General features: G+C 38.6%; 1 protein-coding gene across 10 annotated transcripts in view; it reads right to left on the reverse strand.

Moving 5' to 3' along the window:
• Nucleotides 1–18,625, reverse strand: part of SCEL (sciellin) — a 323,748-nt gene that overhangs the window by 59,022 nt on the left and 246,101 nt on the right. For 8 of the 10 annotated variants that reach the window (XM_045070864.1, XM_045070868.1, XM_045070869.1 and 5 more), the window contains 4 exons: nucleotides 17,060–17,128; nucleotides 16,228–16,266; nucleotides 14,070–14,150; nucleotides 12,010–12,075 (listed from right to left, as the gene is read on the reverse strand). In XM_045070864.1, the coding sequence (XP_044926799.1) occupies nucleotides 12,010–12,075; nucleotides 14,070–14,150; nucleotides 16,228–16,266; nucleotides 17,060–17,128 (255 nt within the window). The remainder of the gene's footprint in view (nucleotides 1–12,009; nucleotides 12,076–14,069; nucleotides 14,151–16,227; nucleotides 16,267–17,059; nucleotides 17,129–18,625) is intronic. The other 2 variants (XM_045070870.1, XM_045070871.1) reach the window with 2 other exon arrangements.

Raw genomic sequence — 18,625 nt, forward strand, 5'->3', positions numbered from 1 at the left:
GGTGTCTTCAGCTCACAGAGCCCCGAGCACTTGCTGTAGATTAAGCACCTTCATGTTTATATACTGCACTTATCAAATGTACGTAGATGCAATTGTGGTTAATACAATTTCAATTAGCATAACTCATCTCAGCTTTATAAGAAAAATGTCAATATTTTCCGGTAAATAGACATAAAGTGTCACAGAATTTTAAGTATTCCTGAATTCACAGAAGCTTTTGGTCCTTAGATATTTTCTCAAAGACATAAAAAAAAAGAACAGCCCAATTATTATCAGGTGAAGTAAAAAATCATAAACATATATAAAACACACAAGTATAAAACTTTCAGAAGAAAAATCTTTGTAACATGGGTTAGGAGGAGGGTTCTCAGATATGACACCAGCAGTACAATTCATTAAAAAAATAATAATTTGATAAGTTGGACCTCATTAAATTAAAAACTTTTTCTCTGGAAAATACATTATTAAGAGAATGAAAAATATAAGCCACATTGGGAGAAAAAATTCGCAAATCACATACCTGACAAAGGACTTGAAAGCAGTATATCATCTTTTTAAAACTCAAAAGTCAACAGTAAGTAAACAAACTACCAACTGAATAAAATAGGCCAATGATTTGAACAGATACTTCACCAGAGAAGATGTACAAATGATAAGTAGCATGTGAGAAGATGCTTGACATTGTTAGTCTCTAGGAAATCCAATTTAAAACTAGGATAAGCTACACTACACACCTATTAGAATGGCTAAAATAATTCTTTTAAAAGCTGACAATACGGGGGCGCCTGGGTGGCTCAGTGGGTTAAGCCGCTGCCTTCGGCTCAGGTCATGATCTCAGGGTCCTGGGATCGAGTCCCACATCGGGCTCTCTGCTCAGCAGGAGGCCTGCTTCCCTTCCTCTCTCTGTGATCTCTTCCCTTCCTCTCTCCTACTGTGATCTCTCTCTGTCAAATAAATAAATAAAATCTTTAAAAAAAAAAAAAGCTGACAATACTTATGCAGCCATCAAAAAACCTGAAATCTTGCCATTTGCAACGACATCGATGGAACTAGAGGGTATTATGCTAAGCGAAATAAGTCAATCTGAGAAAGACAGTTACCATATGATCTCTCTGATATGAAGAATTTGAGAGGCAGGGTTGGGGGGGTCATGGAAGGAAGGAAGGGAAAAAATGAAACAAAATGGGATCAGGAGGGAGACAAACCATAAGAGACTTAATCTCAGGAAACAAACTGAGGGTTGCTGGTAGGAGGTAGGGGCGTTATGGACATTGGGGAGGGTATGTGCTATGGTGAGTGCTATGAACTGTGTAAGACTGATGGTGCACAGGCTGTACCCCTAAAGCAAATAATATGTTGTATTTTAATTTAAAAAAAAAGCTGACAATACTAAGTGATATTGAAGAAGTGAGACAACTTGAAATCTCATGCATTGCTGGTGGGGTGCAAAATGGTACAGCCACTTTTCAAGCTGGCAGTTTCCTATAAAGTTAAACATATGCTTACCATATGACTGAGCAATCCCACTTGTAAGCATTTATTCAAGAGAAATGATCATGCCAAGAAACATCTATGCACTAAAACCTGTGTGAGAACATTTGAAGCACCCCCCCAAAACAACCCAAATGTCCTTTACTAGGTGAATGGATAAATAACTGCGTGGCTCCATATAATACTCAGCAATGAAAAGGAATCAACAGCTGATGCATACAGCAGAACAGCATGGATGAATTCCACATGCATTATGCTAAGTAAAAGAAACAAGATCAAAAAGGCTACATATACTGTGGGACTCCATGTATTTAATATTCTGTATATTCCTGACATAGGAGGAAGAAAGATCAGAAGACAAAGAAGTGCCACCACATATGCAGACAGTCCTAAGTAAAATGGGGTCCTTACACCCCCTACCCACTTTTCCCACTGCCCTCCTCCTAGGCACTTGGAAGCCCAGTTCCTACATCACAGTATGCTTCTGTCACATGCACTGCGCCATACCCAGGATGCCCTGTCTTCTTGCTCTAAAGCCAAGCCCTGTTCATGAAATCCAAGCCACCATACTTCAGCATGTCCCAACTCTGCCCAGTTCTAACAGGAAAGAAACATGATTTAGGTCATTAACACTAAGGTTTAGATGACCAGAGACAGCCCCTTTAACCTCTTAGAATTTTCATGCTTTTCTCTGAGGTGAGATTTATAATCTCTAGTTGATAGACCTTCAAACAATACTACTAAAGGGTGAAATAATTTTTTTAAAAAATCAAACTGTTTCCTTTTTATGGTTGGTGCAGAGGGAGCTGCAACTTGGCAGGGGGCTTGTTCATAGGTATCCTGATTCTCACAGCTTCTTCTTTGTCCCTGCTTCAGAACCTGAATATCCCCCACTTCATTATACTTCGAGGGGCTCCCCCAGCAGCAGGAGAAGCAACAGGGGCTCAGAGCGATCAGGGCTGTTGGAATCTAGACTGGAGGAAAGCAAGGATGACTTTGTTGGTTGTTGTTTGACTGTATGAGTTACTTAAAGCCAGTGTTATGAAACCAGAAGCTATGTTGACCTCATAGGACTGAAAAAAAGCAACTAACCCAATGCTAAAGGTTAAGCCCTTCACTGACACATTTTGAATTAGCTTTCTCCTCATTCTAGTCAAATAACACTATTCAAAAATAAAGCTTTTCAAAACCTTATTTCAGGTTAATGTTTTAATTATTTTGAATGTCTAGAATGGGTATTTCTTTTCTTTCTTTCTTTCTTTCTTTCTTTCTTTCTTTCTTTCTTCTTTCTTTCTTTCTTTCAGACAGAGAGAGTACTTGAGTATACGTGCATGCAGGAAGGGAAGGGGCAGAGGGAGACAGAGAATCCTAAGAAGTCTTCACATCCAGCCTGGAGCCAAGGAGGGGCTGGATCTCACAATCCTGAGATCATGACCTAAACCAAAATCAAGAATCAGGATGCTTAACTGCGAGAGCCATTTAGGTGTCCCTACAATGGGTATTTCTAGGCATTCAGATAATATTTTAAACCCACTGTACTTTGACATTTTACTAATGGTCTTAGAATCTTCATTTTTATGAAACAGATTCCATTTTTATGAAACAGTTAATATAAGAATTTGGTTGAGATAAAAAATAAAATATATTGATTTAATACCATGACAACAAACTTTGCAGAGTGTTTGGTACCAATAGAGTTAAAAATGTAGCAGTATAATTAGAAAGGTTACATTTTACCATTTATAGTTACAGACAGAAAAATATAACTAGTGCAAAGTTGCCATGGCAACTCACATCTCAATCAGGATTTTCTTTCCTCCTTCAACTCCACCAACCAGCTAACTGAAAGTGAAATCCACTGAAGAAAAAAAGATTGAAACAAATATGGATGAGAAATTATAAAAGTACATAGCAAGCCTTTAAATATATGGTAATTTCCTAGACAAATTTGTTAGGTGAGTTTCCACTATTTTAACTTTATCAGAAGCTATGTGTTTTATTCTCTATCTTTGGAAATGATTCCAGAAAAAAAAGCACATTAGTGTTTTGGTAGTGATAGTGCTGGCAGTGGCTTAATTGCTGGTCTTGAATCACCATAATGGGTAACATCGTAAACATTCATATTGTCTGTTAAGCAACTACCTTAAGTCAGCTTCAGTGAGTTTCTTAAATGAGCTCCACATGCCATTTAACCACTGAATCTCTAAGTCACTTTAACACATAGATGCCCTTAAATGTATCATAAAGAGAATATATTTAATGGTTGGTACTGGAATCAGAAGCAACTTCAACATCAACTTCCTAGAAATTCTGTGTCCGTATTTCATTGTGCTGTGATGGAATATTTCTCATGAATGGAGACTATTATCCATGCCCCAGCTCAAGCTTGGCAAATGTAATCACTCTTTTGAAGAACTCAAAAATGAGGAAAAGTTTAAGAACGTGAAAACTGAAGACATATCCAAATGACTGGGGACAATTCGTTTTGCGTCAAGCTTTCTGACACATCCTAAAGCAAAAGAAGTGGGAAAGGCAGACTTCACTGGTTCTTACCAAACAATTTCCCATAGTGATGACATTGGCATTTTCTATTATAGATTTTATAATCTCTAGCATACACTCAGAGCTCAAATCACAGAACAGCAAACCACTAACTCTTAAAAAAGAAATCTGATATTCTGAAAAGATACTTAAACTTATCATAGAATATCTACAAATGGATATCTAGACATTTTTCCATATGACATTGAATTTGCAATTACTAGATTTCCTGCTACCACTAAACATAACTAATAGAGGATGAATGCAGATAATGCCTCTTGGATAGAAGTCCCATAGTTTCACACACGTGAACAGATACATGGGTGTGTGTGCATGTGTGCACACATTAATATACATGCACACACACACACACACCACACTCTCTGGCATTAGAACCTTTGTCCTGCAATCCTTTCTTCTTGGAACGGCTCCATCCCCCCCTTATCTCTGTATTTGGCTTCTCTTGCCTATCCTACTGTACCTCAAACACAACCTCTACTGGCTCCCCCTCCATGTCTCCACATATTTTGTGGCTATTGCAATCTTTGTGTTTATTATACCCTCAAGGACTCGCTCTACAATTCATTGATAAATTGATATTAATATGTACTTATTAACAAATTACTATGGATAAAATTGTATGGACGACTCATAGAATTATAAGATGATACCATTCATTAATGAGTATACCATGAAAATAAGTAATGTTCTAAGGTAATGAGCAACTAAATGCCAAGTGAGGATTGTAGAGAATAAGCTTTTTGAGTTCAGATGACAAAAATAACTCCTTGGACTGAGAAAGCTATGGTGGAAGTGAGATTCATACTAGACTGAAAGTTGGGCTGGTTTGGGATGTAGACAGCATCCACTCACTCTGCATCCCTGCTACTGATCTCATACTGATCTTCACCTTTACCATGCAATTGTAAGAGAGTATCATTTTCTGGTTCCTCCTTCACCACCTGATGTGTAGACACACATCAAGGTTCAACTTTCATTCTCTTCTCATTTAATATTTTCTCCATTTCTGAAGATACTATATTTAAATCTCTGGTATCATTTCCAAACCTGGGTCTGTGGCACAAATGTCTTGCCTGAGCACCTCCCCCATCTCCCACTGTTTGGTAGTCACCTCCACAAACAGACCCTACCTGTTCCAATCAAAACTCAGCCTCTTAAAACCAACCGTGTATTCCCCATTCTACTCCTGTTTATTCCTATCCTGATTGGTGGCATCACTGGGCTTAAAATCACCCTGTGTATTATGTAATTCCTCTCCAAATGGCACACCTCTTTCAGAACCTCTTCCCTGAATCAATCCTGTTAGAAACTTTCTTTACAACATCAGAGTTCCCAGAGTATGTTGATGTTTTTCTCATGATCCCACAGCTGATCTTGTGTTGAGATTTCTTCTGTGTCCATGCTATGCAACTTTGGGAGCCATAAAAGACCTCCAACTGCTGCTGCCTGTCAGAGTTCTCTGACCCAGGACTGCCTTCCATTCTGCTGAGTGGCATCACCTAGATATGAAAGCCCTTCTGTGAATCTTCCTTTCGTTCATGAGTTCCCTTGCCCTCTTCCCGTTCTGGGTGGTGGCCCCTGTGCAGTAGCTTTAGGAAAGTCTTATGTGGGAGTGACTCCTTCCCCAGACAAATCTATCAAAGTGTCATTCAAATAAGGCTCAGAGTATGCAACTACCCCCACCCCCCCACCGTGGTCATATCCTTTTTCTTGAATGGCACCCAAGTCCCTCACCTTCATTACAGTGACTATTGAAAAAGAAAAAGGAGATAGGCCAATGACAGTTTTGATGTTTTAAATGTGGGTGACTGGATGTTTATATTATTGTGACACAAGAAAATAATTTTATTTTTAAAAGTAGCATAGAATGTTTCCCAAAGAGAGAATATATCATCATGCTTGGTTATGGGGATGAGATTCTCTGAGAAGAGCCTGGCACGGCAAAGAGAGAACTGAACTGCCTGCATAAATAATTAATACACATTTGAGGGGTGGAAGGAAGGGGGGGGTAGGGGGAGAGAAAAAGAAAGATGGAGGAGAGAAGGAGTGAGGGGCTGTTGAGCAAAAGAGCGACAAGATCAGGCCTGCAGAGAAATCTCAGCCAAGAAGAAATAACCCGTAACAGGTGTGACCAAGAACTACCAAACAGGAATTTCTAACATGACATTTGACCTTGTTTGGGCTGGGCTTCTACAATGTATTGCTGGCACTTTTGCCATCCCACGTCTTACTGAAATCTTATGCAGGGGGTGTGTGGACAAATCAAGGGAGGAAGCTGCCGTCTTCCATACCTGAGTGAGTATGAAGCAGAGAGGACAGAACAGGCAGAAGTGATATTTCGAAGAGAAGACAGATGAAAACATGGCCACAAGAATGTAAGTGCCTCCAAATGGGGGAAATGACAGGATTCTAAGCAGAGAGGAACTCTATGTTAAGAGTCTACAAAGGTGGGATATGGTGCATTTAAAACAGATTATGTGACCAGAAAAGAGAGCAAAAGGGAGTTATGAGGGATAGAAGCCAGGTAAGGGCAGTAGTCAGTGCTAAAGATTTGGGTCTTTATTCTAAGAAAAATGAAAAGTCATTTTTATTTAGGGGGAAGATATGTTCCAATTATCCTTTTATAAATATCGCTCAGGCAGCTAATGTAGAGAAGAGATTAGGGGAGTGCGTATCCAGATAGCTGAGGGGAGAACACCTAGGTAGTTACTACTGTAGTCCAGAAAAGATATGATAATAGAAATGAATGGAGGCATATGGATTCTAGAGGTATCTTGCCGATAAGTTGATAGGATTTACTAACTGGATTGGATATTGGTGATTAAGGGAAAAAAGTGTCAAAAATAACGTAAAGTTTTCAAGTGTCAGTGGGCTGAAAGATGGTGTTCTTAGTTGAGATAGAGCACCAGGTTAGTATGGAAAATTGGGAATTTCATTCTGAACATGTGAGGTTTACAAGACTTTTGAGATATGTAAGGGAAGATGTTGAGCACATAGTTAGCTGTCCAAAGTCACTCAGAAAAGAGGTGTGGAGTGGCTATAAGTGGAGTCAAGAGCACACATGTGGTCATTGAGGTCCTGGGCATGGATAACCTGTGGAGGGGCAGAATACAGAACGAGAAGAGGGGAGGAACTTTGAAGCTTCAGGAGCATGACCAATAAATGGCTGGTATAGGATAACGAGGTGGCAAAGGAGACTGAGAAAGATTGGTTAGAGGAAGGAAACCCAGGAGTACGTTTGGGGTGTGGAGTAGGGGGGTTTCTCAAAAGAGAAGGAGAGAGATTTCCTAAAGGCACAAGTAGCCAGTAATGTCCTTTGAGGGTCAAGTAATCACAGAGAGTGAAACGTCAACAAGAATTTATCAGCAAGGTCATTTGTGACGTTGAGGAGAGCTGCTTCTACAAATTTATGGTGGTGGGAACCAGAGAATAAAGATGGCAAGTATCATCAACTTTTCTGAAAACCTTGGCTGCAGTGGAGAGATAAGGTGCCCCGTTGAACTGATTTGTGTAATTCGGCTATTATTATTATTATAATTATTTTTAAGTAGGCTCCATGACCAGCCCGTAACCCAAGGTGGGGCTTGAACTCAGGATCAGGAGTCAGATGCTTAAACAGTTGAGCTACCCAGGAGCCCTTAGGCTATTCTTTTTTTTTTTCTTTTCTGAGAGAGAGAGAGAGAAAGAGAGAGAGAGAACTTGTGCATGGGGAGGAGGGGGACAGAGGGAGAGCAAGAGCTAGAACGTTACGCAGACTTCAAACTCAGTGCAGAGCCTACCCAAGGCTGGATCTCACAACTCTTGAGATCATGACCCCAGCCAAAATCAAGAGTCTGACACCGTCAACAGATCCTCCCAGACCCCCCTCGGATATCAATTTCTAAGAAGCTATTTTTTAAGGTGAAAGGGGCTTGAATATAGAAGGGAGGGAAACCAGTGAAGCAAAGATTTGATCACAGAGGTAGAAGGAAAGACTGACGACAGTAACACGGAACAGCAATTATAAAAGTTAAATCTTGATTCAGTCTTAATTCAAATGAAAAGAAATTATAAAAAATATATAAGAATATTTCAGAAGAAATAACCTTGTTGACATTGGAGGTCATTCAAATATGATGCTAGATTTTTCCCTTCTCAGCAAAAAAAGGAAGAAGAGGTCAGAAAATATTTCCATCCCAATGACCAAGGAGCGGCCTTCGAAACCAAGAAAAGGTTTTATTTAAGTTTCAAACTTTAAATGCTATATGTCTTGTTATCATGAATCAGAGCTTCTCTCCTTAACCTTGTTTTATTTAAAAAAAAAAAAAAAGGCAAGAGGCTTTCAAAGATATTTAACTCGTAACTCCAAAATTCTGTTTGATCACCCAGATCTCAACCTCTCATCATAAGACTAACGTATATCATACATAAAAGGATACCTGTTTTAAGAAATTGCTTTTTTTATTTAGCTATAATATATGGTTATTTTATAATTCTCATTTAATCTCTAGTTGAACTCACCAGTCTTGTGTTAATTGTACCCAGAATTAGATGTAGATATAGTTATAGGTATAGATACAGAAAGACACATAGAGGTAAACACAGTCCTATGTAGTCATAGGTATAAGTATACATATACATGTAAATATAGATAAAGCTATGATAGCATGGGTTCCTCTGCTGGTAAAAGAGCTTGAGACACTTTGTAATGAATACATCATGCCTGTGACAGATTTTAATCCAAACACGACGTCCACACAGGTCTTCAACCCCAAAACAACCAAGTTTGACTTTTCGATACTCTATGAGAAAGGAACCGGTGAGGGATGACATGCTCCATGGTGTCGAAGGCCATGGAGAGGTTAAGGGGGAGAAAAGTTAAGAAAAGGACTTACTCCAACAATGGCGGAGAAGTCTGGTGGTCGTTTCAAATGTGCAGCACGGACAGGGGTATGTGAGAGAAAATGAAATCTCTGGGAACGGTCCGGTGATGGGAGAAATGAAGGTTCACAAAATGAAGAATAGAAAGGAGAGCAAGAGTGCAGCAGTAAGGGGAGATTCTCCTGCAGGAGATGTGAGAATGGGAAAAGAGAGAAGGGAACCAATGTGTAAGGGAAGGATGAGGGGAATAGGTTTAGCATCGAGCTATTAGCTAATATTAAAAATCATAGTCCTCCATTTTCATTTTTTTGACCTATTTTCATTTTCTTTGTGTTCTTCTGGGGACAAAGATCTCTTTTTCAAGTCTTTGGTTCTTTTTTATCATTTAATAATTGCTTCTATTTTTTCAGCTTTCACTAAAAAGGCTCTTTTTCAGCCCTAGGAATGCACGGGCATTAAAGGTGAGAAACAGAAGCTGTACTCTGAGCTTTTCCAAAGAAAAGCACTTTAGAAATCAAAGGCATTGCTATATTGTTATTATTCCCTCCTTTCCCTGAAAGCCTGGCATGACATTAGCTTGGATCCTCAAAGAGGAGTCTTTCAGTTTAGCTATTGTATTAATAATCTGTGCCTCTAAAAAAGGAAAGGATATCTAAACTGATCAACCTACTCCAATAATCTTCTCTTTCCTTTAATTTTGGTGCTATGGATCTGATCCAGGAACCAGAAATAGGAGCACTGTGACTCGTTTTATCTTCCACATAAATTATATCCAGCAATGCTTAAATTGTAAGGGCATATAGCCAAGCCCTACCAGTTCTGTGCAAACAGAGATCCACAAGCTCAATGGGCATTGAAAGCATGAGATACGAACTCATGAATAATCCTTCGGTATTCTTACACAGCTATACAACCAGTTGCTTATTATAGTGACAATTTACATTAATATCGAAAAAATAAATAGAAGATGAACATAAGATTTTAGAAATAAGTAATAAATATTCCCAAGTACCAGTTATCTATCAAGACAAAATTGGATGGATCTTAAAATACTCAGGAAACAACAGTAACTAGCAAAACTCCTAGTTATTATTTTCCCCACTCAGGTGTCTCCATGAAAGTTGTGACTCATGGATACATACCTAAACACTGCCCGAGGGGAAAGAAGGTTTTAAACTAGAAACATAATCCATACTTGGCAGTTCATATAATTGGAAGTCACCTATAGATGACTTTCTTTTTCTTTAAAAAGAAAATAAGTCAAGCGGATAAAGACAACTATCATATGATCTCCCTGATATGAGGAAGTGGAGATGCAACATGGGGGGTTACGGGGGTAGGAGAGGAATAAATGAAACCAGATGGGATTGGGAGGGAGACAAACCATAAATGACTCTTAATCTCACAAAACAAACTGAGGGTTGCTGGGGGGAGGGAGGTTGGGAGAAGGGGAGTGGGGTTATGGACATTGGGGAGGGTATGTGCTATGGTGAGAGCTGTGAAGTGTGTAAACCTGGCGATTCACAGACCTGTACCCCTGGGGATAAAAATATATTATATGTTTATTTAAAAAAAATTAAAAATTTTTAAAAAGAAGAAAAAAGAAAATATTTTAATAGAAGGGAGATACAATTCTAAGTTGTGATTGTTCAACAAGTTTAATAATTATACATGTAAAACTAATATGTAATATATATAAATATATATAGGTGCAACATGTGTGAAAAAGTTTATGGACATCCTTATAGAACCAACCTAAATTGTAATAAAGGACACTGGTTTCCAAATATATCTATTATTTGGAAATAAAAGAGACATCAAAAGCCTACACAACAGATGACAATTTTAGGAAATAAAACAATCTAATGCTAAACCAGCATACTGTTTAATAACTCTTTTTTCCAATGGTTGCATTGGGAAAATAAGTCCCACTGGAACATGGAAATGTTCACTAAATATATTCTGGGGGTTGAAGACATAAAAACAATGTTGGATACCCTAAAGCAAAACCAAATCAGAGACTTATTTTTCTTTGTGTGTTAGAGATGGCATAGAATATAAGAGTTCTGCACAAATGTCTGCTTCTCTGAAGATCAGAAGGTAGGTTTCATGTTTTGCTCTCTGATACATCCCAAGATATTAGAAAAATATCTGGCATTCAATAATCCTGTATGAAATCAAATGCTTGTTGACATTCCTAACATGGATTTTGTAGAACAAAGTATCCTCCATGTAGTCTATTATTTTGGCTATAATTATTGATCTCAACAACAAAAAAAATAAAAGTAGAAAACACCCATTTATCTCTTAAAGTTTACAAAGAGCTTGCAACTCACATCTAGTTGTCTGGGTTCATGGCTGCCTGGAAGTGGTTGGTGTACCAGGAGCCAGTGGAGCCCTGTCTGCTGCTTCATTCCATTCTCTCTTCTGCCACTTGTGGGTTGAACCGTGCACCCCCAAAATTCATATGTTGAAGCCCTAACCCACAGGGCCTCAGATGCGACCCTACTTGGAAAGAGGGTCATTACAGATGTAATTAGATATGTTAGAGGAGAATAGGCTGCATATCCAATATGACTGCTGTCCTCTTAAGAAGAGCAAATGTGGAAACAGACACGCACTCAGGGAGAACATCATGCCAAGATGAAGGGAGAGATCTGGATGATGCTTATACAGACTGAGGGATGCCAAAGGGGTGCCTAGAAACCACTAGAAACCAGCAAAAAGTGTGAAACAGACTCTCCCTACCAGCCCTCAGAGGGAACCAACCCTGCCAACACAAGGATCTTGGACTTCTAGCCTTTGGAACTGTGAGAAACACTTTTGTTACCCCCCACTCCAACCCAGTTTACAGGTTTTGTTATGGCAGCTCTTAGTAAACTCATACATCCACTGACTCCTCACACCTCGTCAGATTTCCTACCAGAGGCACTGGTAGCCTGACCTCACTCCCACCCAGCACTGTCGTGTTCAGCGATCAGAATTTACAAGATCTCTTCCAGTTTATTCCAAAGTTCTCTCAATTATACACAGTCAAGACCCAATGCATTCTACCATTAAGTTACAAAGCAATGACATCTGACACCTTTAACTTACATTCTGGTTGTTCCCGTGCTTGGGGTGGAACTGTAACCTGGAGGAGGAGGCGGAATCCAGGACTGTCTGTTAGGAAATGACATCAGCTATAAATGTGGTGCTTGAAGACTTGATCCCACCCACATGTCCACCAGGAAAAGCTGAAAATAATTTGACACTCAAGAGGCACTGAGATGACTTTTCTACAGGATTTGGAAATAAAATGAAAACTATTTCATAAACTTAAAAGGAAATGACTATACCACAATCTATGTTCTCTGCTCCCCAAATAAGCTCCTTTCCCCCCCATTTTCTTGACACTAAAATGTGGAGATTTCCTCAAAGAGAAATATGAAGAAAATCTGGGAAATAATATTTGTTTAATGTAGCTGGTGGGTTCATGGGTGTTTATCATCAATATACCTCTTTTTCTATTTTCTGCATATCTGGAACATTTTATAATCAAAACCAGTCATGCTCTATTCCACATAGTTTTTAAAAAGCTGTGTGATTTTAAAAAATCTAAAAGTAAGAGTATTGAAAACACAAGTGAACACCCCACTAATGCTAACTTCAATTATGTATACATATGTATGTACATATATGCATATATACAATAACATATATATTCAACTAGAAAGATGTCTTCACATTACTGGGACTTAATTTTAATTGATAGAGAGAGCTTAGGGCTCCATCAGAAAGATTTAGATATAGACCAAAAATGAAGATATGTAGAGGACAGTGACATATCAGAGGAAAGCCCAGAGAGGGAAAGGCTAGGATAAGAAGGACAGGAGAGCTGGCTTTAAATTCTTGAAACAGGTCTGTTCTCTGAGGCACTGCAGGTGCCTAAGAAGAGATGGGCATAAATCAAAGTAGATTTCAACTCAATGTAAGTCATCAATGCTACTCACAAGAACTAGTCCAATATATATCATAAAAGTAGAGTCTTATTGCTGGCTTCGGTGATCCTGAATTATGCCTAATCTGTCAGAGGAAAGATTCTTGCAGTGGATAGGAGATGTGAAATTTGGGTCCAAGTGAGAAAGGTGATCACATTTCCTGAGACTCGGCAGACACAGTCAGAATTCTGACTGCAGGAGTGTTTTTGGCAATCAGCCAGTCATTCCACAAACATTGGCACCTAACCCAAACTAGGCAGAGTTCTAGGCACAGGCAAAGAAAATAAAAACATTTTTAAAACACTGAGGTTTGTGAATGCTTGTTTTCCATCTGATGATGATTCACTAGCACTGTGTTCTCTCCAACAAGCAAAAATTGCTTTGAACATCACATTCTGTCTCATGAAGAATATTCTGCCACCACAGGTCTAGCTGCTTCTCTGTGCCTACTACATAAATAGAAGTCTCAAGATGGGGCCTTTGACTCTGTACTTGGAAGTAGGACCAACCTAATCTACAGAGCAGAGGAGACCCCAGCGATGCAGACAGATTTCAGGAGCGTGGCAACATTTGGCCATCCCACAGTCGTAATTATTTCAGGGTAAGGCATTCCCCGCAGTAGGACTCTACTAAACGTGTTACCTGAAGTAGTTTATCCTTTGCTGAACTCTGTTCATCAAAAGCATTACCTAGATATTCAAGGCCTCAAGGGACCTAGAGAAAAGACTGCATATTTGTTTGTTTAAGATCATATTTATTCTTTTATTTAGCTTGTGAGCAGGGGGAGGGCAGAGGTAGAGGGAGAGAGAATCCATAAGCAGACTCTACAATGAGCGAGCACAGAGGTCCCCCTGGGGTGGATCTCACAACCCTGAGATCATGACCTGAGCCAAAATTAAGAGTCAGACAATTAACCGTCAGACGCTTAACCCACTGAGCCACCCAGGTGCCCCAAGACTGCATGTTTGAAACAGAAAAGAGGAGGAAAAGGAACAAAGTTTGAGGACAGCAGAATCCAGTGGAACTGGATCCCTGGAAAGGGAGGAAGGAATAGGGACGAGAGACCAACTTCTGAATGCTGCGGGGCATCTTGATGGATGGTTTGGTTCAGAAATTAATAAAGGACAACCCTGTACAGAACATCAGCAAGAAGCAGATGCAACCAGCCCGTCGTACCTCTTTTTCTTTACAGGAGTTGTCACAGCGGTGGGAGCCGGGGTGCTGGCAGTGTTGGCACTGAACGAAACTCTAGGTTGCCTGTTCAATCACAACCACAAATCACATTCTTGAAACTCTTTTATGCCATCCTACCTTTGAAAGGTCTTATCCTCTACTCATATTCCCACCTGCTCTTTACCCACCGTAAAATGTTTCAAAGGACAAAAGAAGAACAGAAAACAAGTTCTTCTTTAGTTTAGCCATTTTATAAATCATCTGGCCTTCATCCAAGTAACCAGAACTGAAGAAACTGAATGAAACCATTCATTATATGACATTGTGTGTCTGAAATCCAGACCAATGAATGCTGATATGCTCCGGATTCATATTATATATAAATAAAATCCTGTATATACTGTGACCTGCAGAATTATATTGTATCATTTTTGCAGTTAATAGCGTTAGATTGTTTAAGACAACATTTAAAAGTGACTCTTAATCTCACAAAACAAACTGAGGGTTGCTGGGAGGAGGGGTTTTGGGAGAAGGGGGTGGGATTATGGACATTGGGGAGGGTATGTGCTTTGGTGAGTGCTGTGAAGTGTGTAAACCTGGTGATTCACAGACCTGTACCCCTGGGGATAAAAATATATGTTTATAAAAAATTAAAAATTAAAAAAAAGATAAATAAAATAGCATTTAAAAATAAAAAAAATCACACCATTTTATTTTGTTTTATTTTATTTTTTAAAGATTTTATTTATTTATTTGACAGAGATCACAAGTAGGTAGAGAGGCAGGTACAGAGAGAGAGAGAGAAGCAGGCTCTCCGCCGAGCAGAGAGCCCGATGCAAGGCTCGATCACAGGACCCTGGGATCACAACCTAAGCCAAAGGCAGAGGCTTCAACCCACTGAACTACCCAGAAGCCCCTGAAAATCACACCATTTTACATCTTATTTAGCATTTATGAATATACATAGCCCTTAAAAAAAAAAAAAAAAAAAAAAGAAGGAACCCAGACCTGTTTCAATGACTGAGAAGTATGGTCCAAGGTGAAAATTACTTTATTTGTAAATAAAAATTTAAAAGCCAATTCTGTTTTTAAAAACCCACCTAATTTGGCTGTTTATAATCGCTAGTAGTACGTTTCTGAGAAAATGTACTTCACCTAAATCGATTACTAACAAACATGATTTCATGACTCAGTTGAATTGTAGTGATGGTGTTTGAAAGACAAGGGAGGTAGGGGAAGAAAGTCAGTGGACATAAGAACAGGGAAAAATAAAGATCCGTGGGAGAAAAATAGTAAAGATCAAATGAGTGATGAGCATTAAGGAGGGAATTTGTTACAATGAGCACTGGGTGTTGTATGTAAGTGACAAATCACTAAGTTCTACTCCTGAAACCAATATTACACTGTATCCTAACTAACTAGAAGTTAAATAAAGATTTGGAAAAAGAAAAAATAAATAAAAAGGAAAGGGGAAAAAATAAGACAAAAAAAAGAAAAGAAGAAAAGAATGTTTGGTTAAGATGGTTTGGTAAGATGTTTGGTTAAAACAGAGGTTGGTATGGGGGAGACGGGCAGGGAGAGGGGGGTGGGGTTATGGACATTGGGGAGGGTATGTGCTATGATGAGTGCTGTGAAGTATGTAAACCTGGCGATTCACAGACCTGTACCCCTGGGGCTAATAATACATTATATGTTTATTTTAAAAAATAAATAAAAATTATATATATATAAAAAAAACAGAGGTTGGTAAATTTTTTCTGTTAAAATCCAGATGATATGGGGTGCCTGGGTGGCTCAGTGGGTTAAAGCCTCTGCCTTTGGCTCAGGTCATGGTCCTGGGGTCCTTGGATCGAGCCCCGCATCAGGCTCTCTGCTCAGTGGGAAGACTGCTTCCTCCTCTCTGCCTGCCTCTCTGACTACTTGTGATCTTTGCCTGTCAAATAAATAAATAAAATCTTTAAAAAAAAAAATCCAGATGGTAAATATTTAAAGTTTCGTGCACCATTTTCTTATTTCTGCTAAACTCTGCTTAAGCAACAGGAATGTGGCTTTCTTATAATGAAACTTTAGCCCGAGGGGCATATACCCTGGTTTGTCTTCAATGCATACAAAGAAATACACTTTATTCTTAAAATGTAACTTCCATCAGAAAAATACATACATCTTTGCTGCTTCTGGTGACCTAAACGTGGACATGTTTCTGGGGAAAAAGACAAGAAAGGCAAAAGTATGAGCAGCAACAAAGAATGAATACTTGCATCAATTTGCAACTGTCCATGAATTTAGAGTTTCTATTTAAAGGGAGACATTATTTGAGAGAAAGAGAAAGAAAAGCATCACTATTTGAATAAGTTTGATAAGGTGATTTCATGATCTTGTTGTCTCGTACTAGATTCTAAAGGAAATCATTTTATTTCATAAAATTCAGTATCATTTAAGCCCTATGTTTCTATTTATTGAGTTCAGTAATTTTCTTTAGCAAAAAGAATGTAAAATTGGCATTTACATTATTTCATACTCTTGCCACCAGGTTCATTTAAAACAAAAACATGAAAGTGGTAAGAATGATGACCTGAAGCAATGAACTCTCAATATTTAAGCAAGGCAACAGGGACGCCTGGGTGGCTCAGTTGGTTAAACGTCTTTCTTCAGCTCAGGTCATGATCCCAGAGCCCTGGGATAGAGTCCTGCATTGGGTTAGTTCCTCAGCAGGAAACTTGCTTCCCACCTGCTGCTCCCCCTGACTGGGCACTCTCTGACAAATAAGTGAATAAAATCTTTAAAAAAAAATTAATCAAGGCAACAAACATTTTCTATTTCTCTAACCATGAAGAAGAATAAAGGTATATACTCCAGAATTTTTATGTTTAAAAACTAGAGGATAATAATTTACAGAAAGATAATCAAGTAGGACAGAAGAATTATAAGTAGATAAGTAATGCTTAGAAAATTATTGTACTTGGGTCTTTCCCAAAGTGAAGAGATACTGGTACCTATTGGTTAGTTGGTTATCCAAGGTATTGGCCTTATATGTTTTAGTGGCATCATTTCTGTCTGAGATCCTTTATAAAGAAACAAGACACAAGTTTGGGTGAACATTTAGATCATTAAAGTCCTTTCATACTGCTGTCATGAAAGAATTACTCCACAATAAAACCTTTTGTTGGTAAAGAGATTTGTTTTCAGGTGTTATATTTTAGAATATTTTGCAATTTAAAAAAAAGCTACTTAAGACAAAATCTATTTATGAGGCTATTTTGATACATTTTGGAATTTTTAAGGTTTATGCTTTCTACTAGACTCTCTGATTCATGGAACATTTAACCCACTATTTTATTTTCATTACTATTTAATAATACAGTTGACCCTTGAATCAAATGGATTTGAACTGCACGCGTTCACTTACATGCAGATATTTTCGACAAATACAGTATGGTATTGTAAGTGAATTTTCTCTTCTTTATGATTTTCTTAATAACATTTACTTTATTATAAGAATTCATTTATGTATAACATACAAAATATGTATTAATCATCTGCTTATGTTATTGATAAGGCTTCCAGTCAATAGTGGGTTATAGTAGTTGAGTTTTGGGGAGTCATAAATTATGTCAATTTTTGATTGCATAGGGGTCAGCACCCCTAAACCCTGTATTGTCAACTGTATATCCAGTCAATGATGGTACTTCCCAAGTCTGGAAAAGGTATCAATGAAAGACAAGTTTTTTGTTTGTTTGTTTGTTTGTTTTTAGATATTTTGTGGCATAGGCAATGCTATATCTCTGCCAAACTAATTTTCTTTTCCTTCTGCGCACACAGGAAGACCACATTTCCCATTCTTCATTGCAATTAACTTGGGACCATGTGGTTAAATTCTAGACTAAAGAATGTGGGCAGAAATGTTGTTTGCTACTTCCACACCCATCATAAAACCTCTTGTGTAATCTCCTTCTTCTTTCTTCCTCTTCCTACTATGGTTTTGTTGTACCTGGGCTGAAGATAGCTGCATCAAAACGTGAACTTAGATCCCTGAGTCACTTCAGGGAGCTGAGACATCCCCCATCTTCCAGCCTACCACACTGCACCCTCAAGAGAGTGAACAGTAATCTTCTATTGTGCTAAACCACAAGAGATTTGGGGGCAAGAGAAGGAACTTGTTCAAAGAGTTACTCTACCCTGGTGAATTAGTTTACTTTGACTAACACATTTAGTTAATAGCCTCTAATGGCCATCAGAGGTTTTAATCCCTCAGATCTCAGGTCTCCACAAGGAGGTCATATCTGGAAAAGGTGATTTGTGCCTTGTGTTGGAAAAGATAAATTAGGAATCCTGTGGTCTTCATGCCAATGGTGGGCTCTCATGACTGCAGAGCCTCCTTCCTTTCCTTCCCTCATATCAGATAGGAAGGTTCTTCTTAAGTCATAGGACTATTCCCTGGAGCATTCTGCTGACTTGCACAACACTAGGATGTAGCAAAATTAGGCTCAGGAAAACAAAATGTCAGCAAAACTTTTCTGTTGATCCAATACTATGTGTCTACTATCACTTTCTCTAAACTG

Source organism: Mustela putorius, unplaced genomic scaffold, assembly GCF_011764305.1.
Source record: "Mustela putorius furo isolate JIRA1106 unplaced genomic scaffold, ASM1176430v1.1 tig00003974_pilon_pilon_pilon, whole genome shotgun sequence".
NCBI classification, from domain to species: Eukaryota; Metazoa; Chordata; class Mammalia; order Carnivora; family Mustelidae; genus Mustela; species Mustela putorius.